We start from the raw sequence: 15,115 nt of genomic DNA, 5'->3' as shown, positions 1-15,115 counted from the left end.
AATGGTGAAGTCCTCTGGAAATCTTCAATAATTGTTGTTGATTGCAGATGTGTCTAGTAGTTCCCATTGAATTTGCTTGTAACGCGGGGAGAATGGCGCTAGGCTTACCGCACCGTGACGTCACTGCCGGAAGATGGCAGGAGGGAGACATTTTGGTAAAAAATGGCCGCTACCACACTCAGTGATCTTGACGAAAAATATTCTTTTTATTTCCTTTGCTGATTAACGCTAAATGCATTAAATCACCGCAAATGTATTATGCTACGTTCAATCCTAAAGAAGCAGAGGCAGCAGAAGCAGCTAATTTACATGGAAATTCAATGGTTGACGCTCATCTTGGCGGAGCAAAAGGTCCTACAGCGCATTTGAGCAACTGGGCATCTGACGCAGGCGATGTGCTTCAGAAGCAGCAGTAGCTGGAGTTGGAAAAGCTCCAGCTGCTCGATGCGCCACATTGACCAATCAGAGAAGCTGATCTGGGAGCTGGCAGGGAGACAGACACAGCACTGCTGATGCAGAGCGCTATGATCACTGCTCTGAAACAGTTTATTAACATCAAATGAACTTAAAATTTCGAAACCCTACGGAAAGATATGTTTAATTTTATTATTCTGCTGCCTGCAGTTTGGATTACGTATGTGAAAAATGCCTTGCAGTTGCCACGAACAGTGGCAGCAAACCACAAAAAGACGACCGGGCAAGAGTCTGCTGGAAATTCCCAGTGACAGCGCACCGCCGGTGTACGGGGGTCTGAGCGGCTTCAACAGCAAATTAATATTTGCAGGCAGGATGGTAATCTGGATGAACTGACTGCACAGAGGAAGTTTTCAGGTGGACTTTCTCACTTAAAAACATTAAAACTACTTTTTACCCAATTATGACAGCAAATATAGCTGCCATTGTTAAAGGATAGGGTAGCTCCGCCCAACGCGCATCAGACCCACTTTTCCACCGCACAGCCAGAGCAGCAAAGATTTTTCAGCAGCGCATCACAACTAAACTTGTACAAGAATCAAAAATTAAGCAGCACACGCTTTTTTTGTGTGAACGTAGTATGGATTCATATTTCTTCCTTGGCCTGATAAAATGTTAGTGTGCCGTTTCTTTGTTTCTGAATAGAAGTGATTAGTGAGAAGCTATTGTTCCATTCTTTATGCTGAGATGTAGGGAAAGGAAGGAGGTTTGAAAAGGAGTTTCCTCCCTAGTTTAGATATGAGGGAAACATAGATAAACAGGTCCTTATTGTCCTGTCTCTGGTGTGAACGGAAAACAGTTGTCTGAAATGTTTATCTGAACGTATATTTATGTCTTTTCATGAAGTGTTTCTCTTGGGAAAATTCAATGTTCATGTGTGTGTATGCTGCGGATTCTTTTTAAATGTAGGGGTGTGTTTCTGAATGTTTCAGAATCACACTGGGAGCTGTTTTTAGCTGTTCCGTGTCGTTCTCCTCTGCAGAGCGGAATAAAACTTTTTCTTCCTTGCAAATCATCTCCCGGTGCCCATTTTTACTCCACAGTAGCATCAGTTTTAGATAATGATCCATTGATCATTCCTTGCTGATCGGGCTTTTCCTTCAAACTGTTAACATCTAACATGTCCATTATTTAAGACTAATCTGTCTTGTTCTTTTCTAAAACACCTTTGGATTCCGAAGCTATTTTATTTATTTTTTTTTTATTCATTTATAATTTACGTCACTGTGCTCAAACAGAACAAACATGTTGAATGAATCTTCTAAACTGCTGAATGAAAGAGAGCAGGAAGAGGAATAACCGTGTTATCGTCCTTCTCAGTCACAATCCAAAGTTATACGTTTAAAAACAACTTACAATAAAAAAAGCATCAATTACAATTACATCAATAACAAAAACAAAGATTATCTAGAAAAAACGTTTTTTCCTACAAAACAATTTACTTTGTTTAAGTTTATGATCTTATGAGTTTACCGCTTATGTGTTTCCTGATCTGCTGATTAAATCTGATCGCTAAAATTTGACAGAAGTGTTGTTTAAACACACTCTAAATTAATTCAAACGCTAATCTGGCCTCTTTTTAAACTCAGAGATAAGCTTTTATTCTCCAACATAAAATCCATATTGAACTGTGATGTCATGGCAACATTTCATTAATTATGGTTTTCAATCCTTTAAATCCATTTCAATCATAATTTTAGCTGATTTTAACAGGTTTAGTCAAGATTTTTTAGATTAAACCTGATATTTGCAAATAACTTAGGAAGTTTTGTTGAATTTATTCCATATTTGTGCAGATTTAAGAGTCTGATCATGATTCGAGCGAAATTCAGATTTTCATTTGTTATCGTGACATGTAGCCAGTTGGGCGTGTTAAAAGAACAGCATATGACAGCCGGAAAGTTATGGGATTAAATAACATAATGTCAGACAGCATTCAATTACATAACATCAAACAGATATATTGTTTGTTCCCAGTCAAATATTTGTCTACTGATGTTCTTAAACTCAAAGTTGGTGCAAGTAAAAACACTAAAGAAGCAGCACTCATCTCAATTTTTTTTTTTTTACATACATGTAAATATTGAGCAAAGAAATCATTTTAATTTCCAAAGAAATTCTGTTGAATTATGAATGAACATATGGAAATGGCTGCTCTAAGAAATGAGAGCAGAGCAGGAAAAGAAGTGAGAAAAAAGGAGCGAAAGGAGGAGCAGAAGGAGGAAATGGAGGCAGACAGATGCCTGAGATGAGGAAACACTAGTGAGCTTCGCCTCAACCCATAAACTGTCAGAGGCAATGAGAGCGTGAACAGATGGACGGAAAGAGGGGGAACTACCAACAAAAGATGAGAAGAACTGATGTAGAAAGAAGAGAAGAAACGAGAGGAGAGACTGGTGGAGGACAGGAGGCTGGTAGATTAAGGTTTACTCAGAGTGCTGAGGGGATCTCAAACATGGCATCAAGCGTTTGTGTTTGGCAGATGGCCGGAGGACGAGTGTTACAACACTTCAACTCGAATCGGCCCTTTCCAAACTGTTCCAGGGAGAGCCAGCATTAGCGTGTGTTGGAGAGGACGGCGGGATGAGAAAAACCCTCACAAGGATAGAACAGGCCGTCCAAACAAGGGAGGCACACAGTCTGGGTGTTTATCATCTCACTGAGCCGGCCGGGCACAACTTCTGGCTCAGAGTCAGCGAGCTTTTGCTCAGACCACATGTAGACCAAATCTGCTCGAGATGAATCAGAACCCAACGTTATCCAGCATCTTCTTCCTGTCCCATAGCACAGACATTATGGAGCTCAGGGGTTCCCAAAGTGGGGGTCAGGACCCTCCATTGGGTTGTTAGACAGACAACTGGAGGGTCGCAGAAGGGTTTCACAGTCATTGACGAAATCCTTTAGGGATATGGAATACTTTTTTCCCCCCAGCTTTTATTTTCATTACACTGTCATATTACAGAGCAAAGAAATTCACTCTCTGCATTTAACCCATCCTCTTGAGCAGGGGCGGATTTAGAAAATCTAGGACCCTTGGCAAAGACAGAAAGGGGGCCCTCTGAATTCAGAAGACAACACATAAAACAGACCCACCAGATCATACAGTCAAACTGATTCAAAGTTTTAGAGAGAAAAATCAATTTGACTGGATTATCTGGTGAAATGTAAAGTGCCTTGAGATGAGTTGAGTTGTGCAGTGGCGCTATAGAAATAAACTGAATTGAATTGAAATTAAATTTTCTAACTCATGAAAACCAGTTGATTGCATTGACTCATTCACGCAAAGGCAATCCCTCACACTAAGCATGCTTGTAGCGACCAGGCTCAGTGTGAGCGGCCATGTGCTGAGGCCAACTGGGGTTCAAGGAGACAGAAGCAGACAGAAAACGCAGCTGTAAAAGGCGGCCTCGTCCAGGAAACACACAGCCAAGCGGACAAGCTCCGAGCCAGTTCCCATGTCAGAGGATGAAGAGAGCACATCCAGCCAGTCACAGTCAGAGAAACAGAACTACACTGGAAAACAAGCTTACCTCGAACATCTATAGACAAAGGCATTGATTGCAGCAGCACAGCTGACACTCTTAAATATCTCACTCATATGCTTATCACTCAGTAAGAAAAAATCATTCATAGCTCCAGACAAAGCTTTGTGTTAAAAACCCACAAGTTATCCTTTCTTTGGTTAATTTAAACTTGGAGTCAAACAGAGAACGCTCACCTTTTCAAACCAGATCTTTTCTATATTTTCTATTAAATTGTCAGACTGTTCATTTCACAGCAGCCTAATTCCAGCGAGTGAGCCTTCATTCGTACCGGCAGTTTCAGCTTGAGACAGTCAATCTGGCTGTTTCACCAGATTTCCATGTTCTAATAAAGACGAGGCACAGAGTCGTTTCCCCAAGGGCCTTTTAAAACATTTTCTCAAGAAAATTAGCCTTTGTACAATCACAGCGAGCAAGATGGACAGTTCCATTACCAGGCCCTTGTAATTAAAGGATTTGTACTAATAGCAAATTTATCATAATTCCTGTTGGCTATCAAGTCTTTGACAGGCTATTTCATTCCAGTGCTGAGTTTCATATTAAAGCCTTCAGGTTAGTGCAGCGTCTTCGTTGTGACATCTAAACCTTCACGATGAAATATGTACACAGTCCCAGCCTTTGCACCGACCATGAAATATGAAGCCTAAAACGTTACTTATATGGATCATGCTGGTCCTATTTGTGCATTTGAATCATATGAGCAACTAAATGAACCTTAGAACCCTTTAGACGCCATATCAGACAATCTGCTTTTGTTGTTCCAGCCTAATAGAGACAATAAGGAAGCCTTAATCGGGATAACAAGCACCCGACCGCTGGGCCTTCCATCACAGGCACGGCAAACGACAGCGACGCATTACACACCGTTATATTCAAATGCTAATTCACACCATCAACCCCACACACACTAATCCCTCACTCTGAATACCATTACTGCAGTCCGAAGGCTCAATTTGACAAAAGTCTCTGAGTATAAAAAAAAGAGCTGCAGCCTTTGATCATCAGGCAGGATGAAAGAAAATGTCTTTGCAAAGTGAAAGAGATTTCTTACAAGGTTTCCTATATTAGCTTCTATAAATGTTCAAAGTCCGGGTCTCAGTGGTTTTTAAGACTATATTAAAATACATGGTAGGCAGCAAAGCCAGAAAATTCTCCTTATTAATTAACGACTTTCGTTCTCTCTTGCACCTACAAAAATTAAAACAACAATAAAAAAAGAAGTATTTGCATTATTTAAGATATGTTTTTTGGTAACCAGTTTATCCAACAAATTATAATAAAAATGTCAAAGTGTTTATTTCAAGTTCCTGCAGTGGAGAATTTAATCCAAACAGACGTTTCTCTCAACTTCCCCCATACTTCATCCAAAGTTGTTGGTTATCCTGAGCTATTTTCTACATGTATGCTGCTATAAATATATGCCGCTGGAGGACATAGGGAACACATTATATTTGTTATTTAAACCTTAAGCCTTACTCTCTCTCTTTGCTGTAATGATTATAGTAGATTATAGTAGATTAATCTGGTCTGTTACTGTAACTCCATCAGCTGTGCTGCCCACAGTCACTGGTATCAGTATTAATCAGGATATTTCCTCAGAATTCATTAGCTTAGCAGCTACATCTGAAAGCTGGCAGCTTTAGCTGTTCAGTGTAAACCAACGATCAGACTGGATACCAGCTCTGTTCCAGTCTTTCTTTTTAGACTGGAGGCGCTAACTAGCTTAGTAGGCTACTCAATGCCAAGCCCTGCACACATGCTCAGCATTGTACCTCCTTTTTTTATAGTAAATATAAACAAAGGGATTTATTCCCTGACAAGACTGAGCAAAAACAAACTAGAACCTAGAATAAACAAATTCCAATTAATACGCCAGTAGGACATGGAATTTTTTTCAGAATTGCTTTGTAGGAAACCAGAAGGAGCTACTGGCATATAGAAATAAAATAAAATTCAAACAATGTGACTCTGTCCTATAAAAGTCAAACTACTGGGTCTGGCTGAAGGTTCAGGTCCTCGTAGCAACCAGTTACACATATAGAGAAATGTGAAAAAATAAAGAATACAGACACCAACCGAAACAGTCAAGACAGACAGTTCATTTGACTGACTCTATATAGAAATAATAACCCCAAATTACCAGTGGATATACAGAAACCTGGATAAACCAACCAGCACAATTAAACCCTGATAACAGACCCTCTCAGCACATGCATTCAGTATAGTCGCCGCAGTACTCACATGCGATGATGTTGCCATATCGGTTCTTGTTGCGATTCTCGTCCTTCTTGGCTGTCTCCCACGGCGCCGTCTGTCCCTCTGCCAGGGCCTGAAAAGAGACATGTGGACATATAAAATAGACAATCAGCACACAGTTTGGTGGGAATGTTGGTTGAGTGGTTAAAGCAGTGCACTTGTGCTCTGAGAAGATTACAAGTATCTGGTTTGATCTCCACAGCCTCCACTCTGTGTTCAAGAGTTTTATGCTGATGAAGGTTCTCAGTCATCCAGGTCATAGTCATTCCGTAAAAAAATCAAAAAATATCCACTGGACTTGGTTTCCAAGATTTGAAGACGTTTCTCCACCTCTCCAGGAAGCTTTCACAATTCAAATGTCTGGATCCGCACTGAGTTTGAGTCTTATATTGACGAAGTCTTGTATCGCTCGGAAACATGCAAATGTTAACCGATGAAAGGGTCGTTTGGTTCCATCGTTGGCCTGTAATATCTGAAAGCTGTCTGTGATTGTTAAGAGTTGGTCGTTAAAGAGGTAATGTTCACCGGCTGGAGCGGGTACGTCCTTCGTTCCTCTGTGATGGGGCGGGGGGTTTGGTGATATCTGGAAGGGATCATGTCTATGATTGAATTGTATGTTTTTGAAAGCTGGAATCTGAGTCCACCACCTCTGTTTAAAGTTGTTTTTTCTCTCTTAACATAGATGGCTTCCTTCACGCCCCTCTCAAACCACCTATTTTCTTTATCCAGAATGTGAACATTCTGGTCCTCAAAAGAATGTCCTTTGTCCAAAAGGTGTAGGTGTACTGCGGTACAAGGCTTTGTCTACATAAGACTCAAACTCACTGCGAATCCAGACATTTGAATTGAGAAAGCTTCCTAGAGAGGTGGCGAAACGTCTTCAAATTTCGGAAACCAAGTCCAGTGGATATTTTTTTCGAATTTTTACAGAAGTTCAAGAGTGTTCTGAGCATGACCCTTAACCTCAGACTGCTCCCCGGGCGCTGCGCAATAGCAGCCCACTGCTCCCAAAGGGGATAGGTTAAATGCAGAGGTAAATTTCTCCGATGTGAGATCAATAAAGTTAAATTATTATTATAAGTTTAAAGTCATAGGGAAGCGGCTGTTCCATCCGATGTAGTTCCGAATTCTCCCGAGTAAATAAAATGAATGTGATTGGTCGTTTATCAAGAGGCGGGATTGTTGTGGCTGAAGGTTTGCAAGCATGTTTGGTTGTGGCCGGTTTGTCAGAAGCATCTTGCTAACGAGTTAGCAACTTAGTGCTAGTAGGTTCCCAATGGGAAATTCCATTGGGACCAAGTAGCACTAAATTGGTGACTTAGAAACTACACTGTCAAGGAACGCTATGGACAGAGGAAACATGCAAGAGGAGGAGAGTTTGGTGTCAGAGGTCGTGGATGAGTCTCCTCCATCATCCATTTTTTATTAAGAGGAGGAAAGTGGGGATGAAGATGTTGTGGAAGAGGACGCCAGGGCGGCAGAAGCTTGGTTTGGTGTAGAAGGCTTCCAGCTGTACATGTTTGAGCCCTTACCTCGTAACGCTGCCAGTTCTGTTAGCTCTACCCCTGCCGAAGACACATGATATATGATTGGCTGAATTTAGGTGTTCAGGCCAAAGTATAACTAACTGGCCTGCAGGAGATAACGAAAAAAACACAAATTTTAAGACAGGACTTTTTTTTTTAATAGAAATTTTTCCTTACTTTTGGGAAAATGTCGTCTGATAAAGAGAACATTTATAGACATGTTTACGACATAATGATTTGGAATTTAAACATGATTTCCCTGTGGCTATTTTACTACTTTTATTTGCTTTTTTACTTTTATTTGTTTTATCTTTATTTGCTTTTATTTTCATTCTATTTTAATGTTAAATTCAAGTAATAGTCTTTGTACTGTATGGTGCCATACAAATGAAACCTAAATTGCCTTTATCTTGAGATGTTAACCAAATAAAAAAACATATTATTTGCTGAAAACCAAACTTGTAAATGTTGGAAAAAGGAACAAAAAAAACCCATTCCTATCATATAAATGATGTATAAAAAGTTCTGGTTTCTGCTGTTGACCCTGACAGAATATTCACTCCATCTTTTGTCGCAGGAGAAAGGACAGACGGTGGGCGCTCCCTGCCAGGGCGCCGGACTTTCAGACACGACAAGGACGAAACCACTGAGCTTTAGTCTGTGCTTCTGCCTTATACGCTACTCAGCTTCACACACTGCTCCACCAATCCACATTTTAATATACGTGTCATTATATACAATGTCTTGTTGGATGCAGTTAGAGAACAAGGAGATGTGACAATAACGTCCTCTGAAGGCATCTGCAAAGCAAGTGAACCCCAAATCTCAAAGGCCGCCATATGGAAGCCGAACTAATTTAGAGCGACTGCTCCAACGCGTTCAGGTCACTCATATGCTGAAAATCTCCCAGAAGAGACAAGTGAACAGTCCCCGTTTTTGAGTCCATTAAGGGCTTAGAAAGGCCAGACAACAGCTTTTACTTTCAGACAGCGATCTGACCTACATGCACACAAAACAAATGCAATGAGACAGAAAAACAGACACCTGAACGCATCGCTTAGTCTAGCAGAAAATGGATTCTGGCACAGGGGAATGGGTTCGTAGGGGTTTTGTGTGAAAAAAAGCATTGTGAGTGAGTCCTCTGTTAAAAACTACATTTATCTGATGTCTGTATAAACGCAGTGAACTTTCTCATGTTCAAGGCCTGCAGGTGCTTTTAACCATCTGTGCATATCTGACCAAAATCAGCATTAATCTTCAATTTTAAGATTATAACACTGAGATTATTGATGTATTAAAGGTATTGTGGAGGACTTTTAAAAGACTCTTTAAAACTTAAAAAAAACAGTACGTGTGCAAGAAGATGCACAATGCGCATTTCTCCTCGGGCACGCCCTCTTTAAAATTTTCTGTTTTCATAGCTCTTACAAGCTTACTGTGTCCACGTACAGCAGGGACTATATAGTGGACTATAAAGTAACTCAGTTAACTGACCGTTCTGACAGATAATCACTGCTTTTTGCTCCATCACTCAACTCCTCCTCCACTGCTGTCGGGTGTTCCTGTCATTTCAGTTCTGCAGGAGGTTTCTTCCTGTTAAAAGGGAGTTTTTCCTCTCCACTGTCGCTACCGTGCATTATGCATAAGTTGGTTTATTCATTAAAAAGATAGAAAGTTCAGTTTTTGCCAGCGTTTTAGGAGATTCTGGGACGTCAGGCATACGCTGACTATATCGTCATGGTTTGACAGGGCCTTAAATTACTCCATGAAGCCTCCCTGCACAGCAGTACGGCTGTTTGGAGAAACTCTGATTGTTTCCTTGGTTTTAGCTGAGATCTAAACGAGAAAGTGAGCTATGAAATATTTCTAGTGCAAATATTGTGAAGGAATCGTCATCTGAGAATATGATTAGAGTGCAAATTTTCTATCTTTTCCAAAGGAAAAACCTCTTAAAACTTGCTAGAAAAAAAAAAAAGATTTTTTCTCTGACATTTAGTGACAGATGCTAAATACAAATGTGACATTTATACCATTAATCTAATCCACATCCTATATCTTTATACGACTATGATATTTTTGAATCCATATTTTATCTCTAGATCTTATATCTATTAAATAAATCTTAAATGTAAATATTAAATTTAAATGTATACCTTAAAGGTAAAAATGAAGTTATATTATACTGATATGCCTCTATATGTCTATGTATGCAAAGGAGAACTAAAGAATAACTACAGAAACAGAAGAGGAAAAATAAAACATTTAGAAACAGTTTAAATAGATAATCTGGAGAAAATATTCTGGTTATTTCATGAATTGAAGATGCCAAATTTAAGGGGGAGTTGGTTTCTGCTTGAGATTGAAGAGGCGTTCTCCCAGCGGAGAATAAAATACGTCTGGCTTCAATGTTAGTGAGGTTAATCTGTTTCAGCACAGTAGGTCAGATCGCACACGGAGACGGGGACAAAAAGGCGCCATATGGGGTTTGTTCATAGACAGGGACACAGGCAGCCTCTGCTCTGGGATCTGAATCTCCCCGTAAAAAACCAGCGAAGGACGTTCGCTGTGTTCCACGTCCACTTTATTAAACCTCCACCGCCGCCATGCACACACACATTTATTTACATCAGAGCTTGTTGCCTGGCAGAATCATGCCTGTAAAACTTCCCCCTCTTGTTCCTTTATATTCTTATTCCAAGCTGTCAGTAAACAGTTAATCACTCTGGATGATCTCTGGGGAAAATGGCCCACCATTAGTATTATGGTGGGGGATGTATACTTTAATGTTCTTAACTATATTGTGGTCTTGATAAAGAGAAAACCACAACTGGTGTGCCTGTAATTATGTAATTATGGTACTAAAATCCCTTATTTCTATCCTTAACTCTCTAAAGAATGCTAATACACATCTTCAAAAAAAGTTTAATGACTTTTAAGAGACAAATTAGATCTTTTTTACAGTTTCTTTGTCAAACTGCTTCTCTAACGACATCATAGCTGTTTCTTTCTTTAGATAACTCACTATATACCGTAATGTTAACACGAAAGGAAAAACATAAAACTAAAAAAAAGACTAGATTTATGTTTAAATCCAAAGCTGAAAAAGTTAGCTCCCGGAAGTAGTGTGGGATTTTAAGACATGTATTTTCTCAGAAAATACATTATTAACCTATACTATATCACTATATACTATATTTTAGTACGTTTACTATTTGGGGGGAGTGGAAAACATTTCAGTCTTTTTAACTAAATAAAATCCAGGGAGATCCCTGGATGTATAGCTGGATGCGCAAATGAGCCGATGGCGCATTCTCAGGCCGGACCGCGCATCTGGGACGGATCCGATGTAGCTACCAGATCTGCTCGGGGCCCTGTCCCTTCATATGACGTCATCATATGGCAATTCCACTCGGACAAACTGTATTGAACCCGTTTCTTAAGGATCAAATCTCTTTTCGAGTCTCAACATATTATCATCTATATTTTGCTATTTCATTGGCGATCTAAAGTAGCCGAAAGTAGAAAACAATCCTTGTCCGTCTTAAAGAAAAGTACTGCGTTCTAAGACTGAGCTCTGCCTTTTAACAAGATGACAAAAAAGGCTCAGTTTATTTTTATTCTTTTTATTAAGATCTGAGAACAGGAAGGACAAATGGGACATCCTAAAATGACTTTCGTAGAGAATTTAGACAAAGAAAACAGTTATTCTACTTGTAGAAACCAACCACAATGTTTTACATCATGTGGCAATGTTCAGCCGATCATGTAGCGTAACGTCACTAGCATGCGCAGATCTGACCACCCGAGCAGATCTGGTACCTACATTGGTTGTGACAATTGCAGACAGTGCCGCAGATAGCATCGCACAGAGGAGAGAAAGGAGGCCTCTGATTGGTCAATTCGAGCTCTACACTATACATATTTACTCTTTGGTACCTAATGGCAGAAACTATGGCTGTAGTGCCGTCCACAATGCCTGGCAAACCTCGGACACTATCCCAGACACCGTACAGGATGCTAGTTTGTAGCTCTGTGCGATGGTCTGTTGGTTTGCACCCGAAGCCAAAACACAAGCAGCGCCACGGCCAGTCTTTGGGGAACAGTGTGTCACGGGTGAACTGTGTGTCATCCGGCGTTGAATGAGGGATTGTAGACGTCGAACAAGCTCATCAAACTGACAGATGGACACCCCCAATCCTAGCTAGTTGGTGATTGCCCCTCTTGCGTTGTGGCGTGGAATAACAACGCAGAACACGCTTCAAATTCAGCATAAATCAAAAATATCTGCATCATACCTGCGACAAGCTAACTGTGACTAACTGCTGTGGAGGTATAGCCAGCCCTTTAATCTGACCCTCTTTGTGTTCCTGATAGTTTGAGGAGTTGGGTTTTGAAATGATTTTCCTTGTCTTTGTCTGATAGATCAACCTTTTCTGGCTCTGTTTACTTGCAGATCTCTTTCTTGTCCTGTTTGATTTGGCGTTCTTCAGGGCTCTGTCCAGGAGCCATTGCTGTTTCTTTGCTACTTACTCACTCTTGGACCATTACTGTCAACTATCATGTTTAAACTGATTGTATCTGTGGCTTTAAATCTGGTTTACCCTGAACTAAGCTCTCAGGGTTCAATTAAAACTTGATGTCTGAGAGGTTTTTTTGTTGTTTTTTTTGGACTAAATGAGGATAGAACTGAAGGACTCATCACGACAAAAAAAAGAAGAAGTGAACCAAAGATCCTTGAGCGTTTTAGTTATCTGCAAAATGCTTGGTTAGAAACCTTGGGATAACCTTAGACTAAAGTTTTACTCTGGTAAATCATGGAATATCTCTGTTTCATTCCTTTTTCCATCATTTACAAATTATTGCTGTACCTACCCCATTTGTGTCTCCTCCAGAACTAGATCCTTAATCCGGGCTTTTTAAAAATAATCTTGTTCTGATTTTCTAAGAAAGTTTAAACATGTTAAACTTAAACTTTAGGCTGCTCAGTTGTGCAGTGGGTAGCACTGTTGCCTTGCAGCACAAAGGTTCTGGGTTAATTTTCTGGCCTGGGGTCTTTCTGCATGGAGCTTGTGTGTTCTCCCTGTGCATGCGTGGGTTCTCTCCGGGTACTCCGGCTTCCTCCCACAATCCAAAAACATGACTGTTTTTGGATTCTCCTTAGATGTGAGTGTAGGCACCCCTCGCGACCCCAGCAGGGATAAACGTGACAGAAAATTAATAGATATAAACTTAAACCTCCCCAGACCAGTTTAAGTTTGTGCAAAATGCTGCTGCTAGACTTCTGACCGGATCTTGAATTTGTGTCGTTTTAACTTCACTTTAATGCTACTTCACATCAGTGAGAGCAAAGACCATTTTTTTCAGGTTTTATTTAAAGTAATTTTTTGTTTTATTTTGTTTCAATATATTTGTTTCAAATTAGATTTTTTGAAATTATTTTTTTTACAGATTTTATATTTTCAAATTTTATTAAACTAGTAAAATGTTTATATTTATCTTTTTTGTATATTTCATTTTTTTTTTTTTTTTTTTTTTTACAGTAGATTGAGTTTTAGGAGTTGCATTCATTTTAAGGCAAATGCAAATGGTTACTTTTGATGCAACCGTTGACCAATAAAAAGTCGTTGCTAACGAAGAAGCCGACCAATAGAAATGCATCTTCACTCCTCACTCCAGAGGAAACCCGCCCCCAGAAGTGAAGAAAATGTGATCTTAAAAAAACACAGTTTGAAAACAATACAATTGGTAAAAATCAAATCAAAGGGAAATTTTAAAATAAAATACAAAATCTGTGAAAAAACAAACAACAAAATGAATAAATGAAAATGATAAATTTGAATAACTCAAAATTAAATAAAAATTATAAAAAAAAATGAACAAAATAAGGATAAAATCTGAAAAAATCAAAACTTGAATAAAAAAAACAATTAGAAAACATTTTTAAACAATAAATAAAGAGTTTTCAATAAAATTTGATTTGATAGTTAAACATCTAATACAAGCAGCAAAGTTACACTGAAAACTTATTTTTTGGCTAAAATGTTTTACAAAGTTTAATTCCTGGTTTATTTATGTCTGTATTTCTATTTACAAAAGGTATTTTGCTCACAACAATAAGGAATCCTTTTCTAAAATATTGTATAGTTGCATTTTTTCCTTTGTTTATGTATCTTATATGATTGATTTATATCTAGATAGGTGCTATTGCTGCCCATTCACAGTCGGGAAGCTGTTTTAAAATTAAGTTTCGTATACACTCTGTGTATACTAAATGACAATAAAGTTTGTCTAAGTGCTATATCAATAAAATTTTACTTTTAGTTTTTCTAATATTGTCAGAGGATTTCTAATCCAGTATCTAGGTCAGCTCTTACCAGGTATGGATGCAGGTGAAACATGTTAAATTCTACGTTGATTTAATGGTGCCCAAATCAATTGTCAAATCTAAAGCAGTTTGAGACATTTAAGTTCTGTGCCTTAGAAATATAAACTACACCTGCAGAGCGGAAAAAGTTCACATTTAAAAAACCTCTGTCTTTTATCAATCCTTTTTTATATTGCATGAGGAACCCTGGAGATCCACGCCGCTGTGCTTGTTCATTGAAACCGATTTAATAAAAGCTGTTTAGCGCGGTAGTCGTGGTGGATGCTGATTTGTCACAGAAGTTTTAGGGATGAAGAAATAAACTTGAAATTGTTTTTCCAGCAAATGGAGCAGAGAATATGTTGGACTAAATATCACACAGAAAAACTCCCAAAGTCTGTTAATGTGGATCAATTCAGCTGCAGCAGGAGACAAGTGGAGGCTAAATAAAGGTGTGTGAATATGCTACACACAGATCCGCACACACTCAAGAATAAATCACATTTTCTCTCCCCTGAAACGTATCAGTGGGTTTGAACCAAAATGACAGGAAGCAAATGAAAATATAAGTCGCAGTATCACGGAGGGACAATTTTCAACAACCATGCAGAGTCGGTAATAGAAAATATTCATTCTTCTGAGAATGGGCGGCTGAAGGAGACGAAAAACAGACTCTTCCTTGAGCCTTTTCTAACATTTGTCCTCAGAGACGAAGGAATATATTAGTAAAGAAGTTAAAGGAGGAGCAGGAACAGCACAGCGAATATTAAAGCAGCAGAGAAGAAAAGTAAATGAGGAAAAGCATGATTTAAGAACACATTCATGATAAATGCTGAATTAAAACAATTACTCTGGAGGTAACTAAGGGATGAGAAGAGAAAAGATTAATCCTACAGTTTGGTTTTAAATAATTCATCATACCGAGCTCCTGATGCAAACATTAGCTTCTAATT

At 39.0% G+C, this 15,115-nt stretch overlaps 1 protein-coding gene across 1 annotated transcript in view; it reads right to left on the bottom strand.

The window, feature by feature from the left end:
* The window catches only part of LOC107089818 (receptor-type tyrosine-protein phosphatase T-like), a 309,070-nt gene that overhangs the window by 62,150 nt on the left and 231,805 nt on the right, over positions 1 to 15,115 (bottom strand). The window contains exon 17 of the mRNA XM_015382802.1: positions 6,258 to 6,345. Coding sequence (XP_015238288.1) covers positions 6,258 to 6,345 — 88 coding nt within the window. The remainder of the gene's footprint in view (positions 1 to 6,257; positions 6,346 to 15,115) is intronic.

Source organism: Cyprinodon variegatus, unplaced genomic scaffold, assembly GCF_000732505.1.
Source record: "Cyprinodon variegatus isolate N-32 unplaced genomic scaffold, C_variegatus-1.0 Scaffold13, whole genome shotgun sequence".
NCBI lineage: Eukaryota > Metazoa > Chordata > Actinopteri > Cyprinodontiformes > Cyprinodontidae > Cyprinodon > Cyprinodon variegatus.
This window is presented reverse-complemented; position numbering and strand designations above follow the sequence as displayed.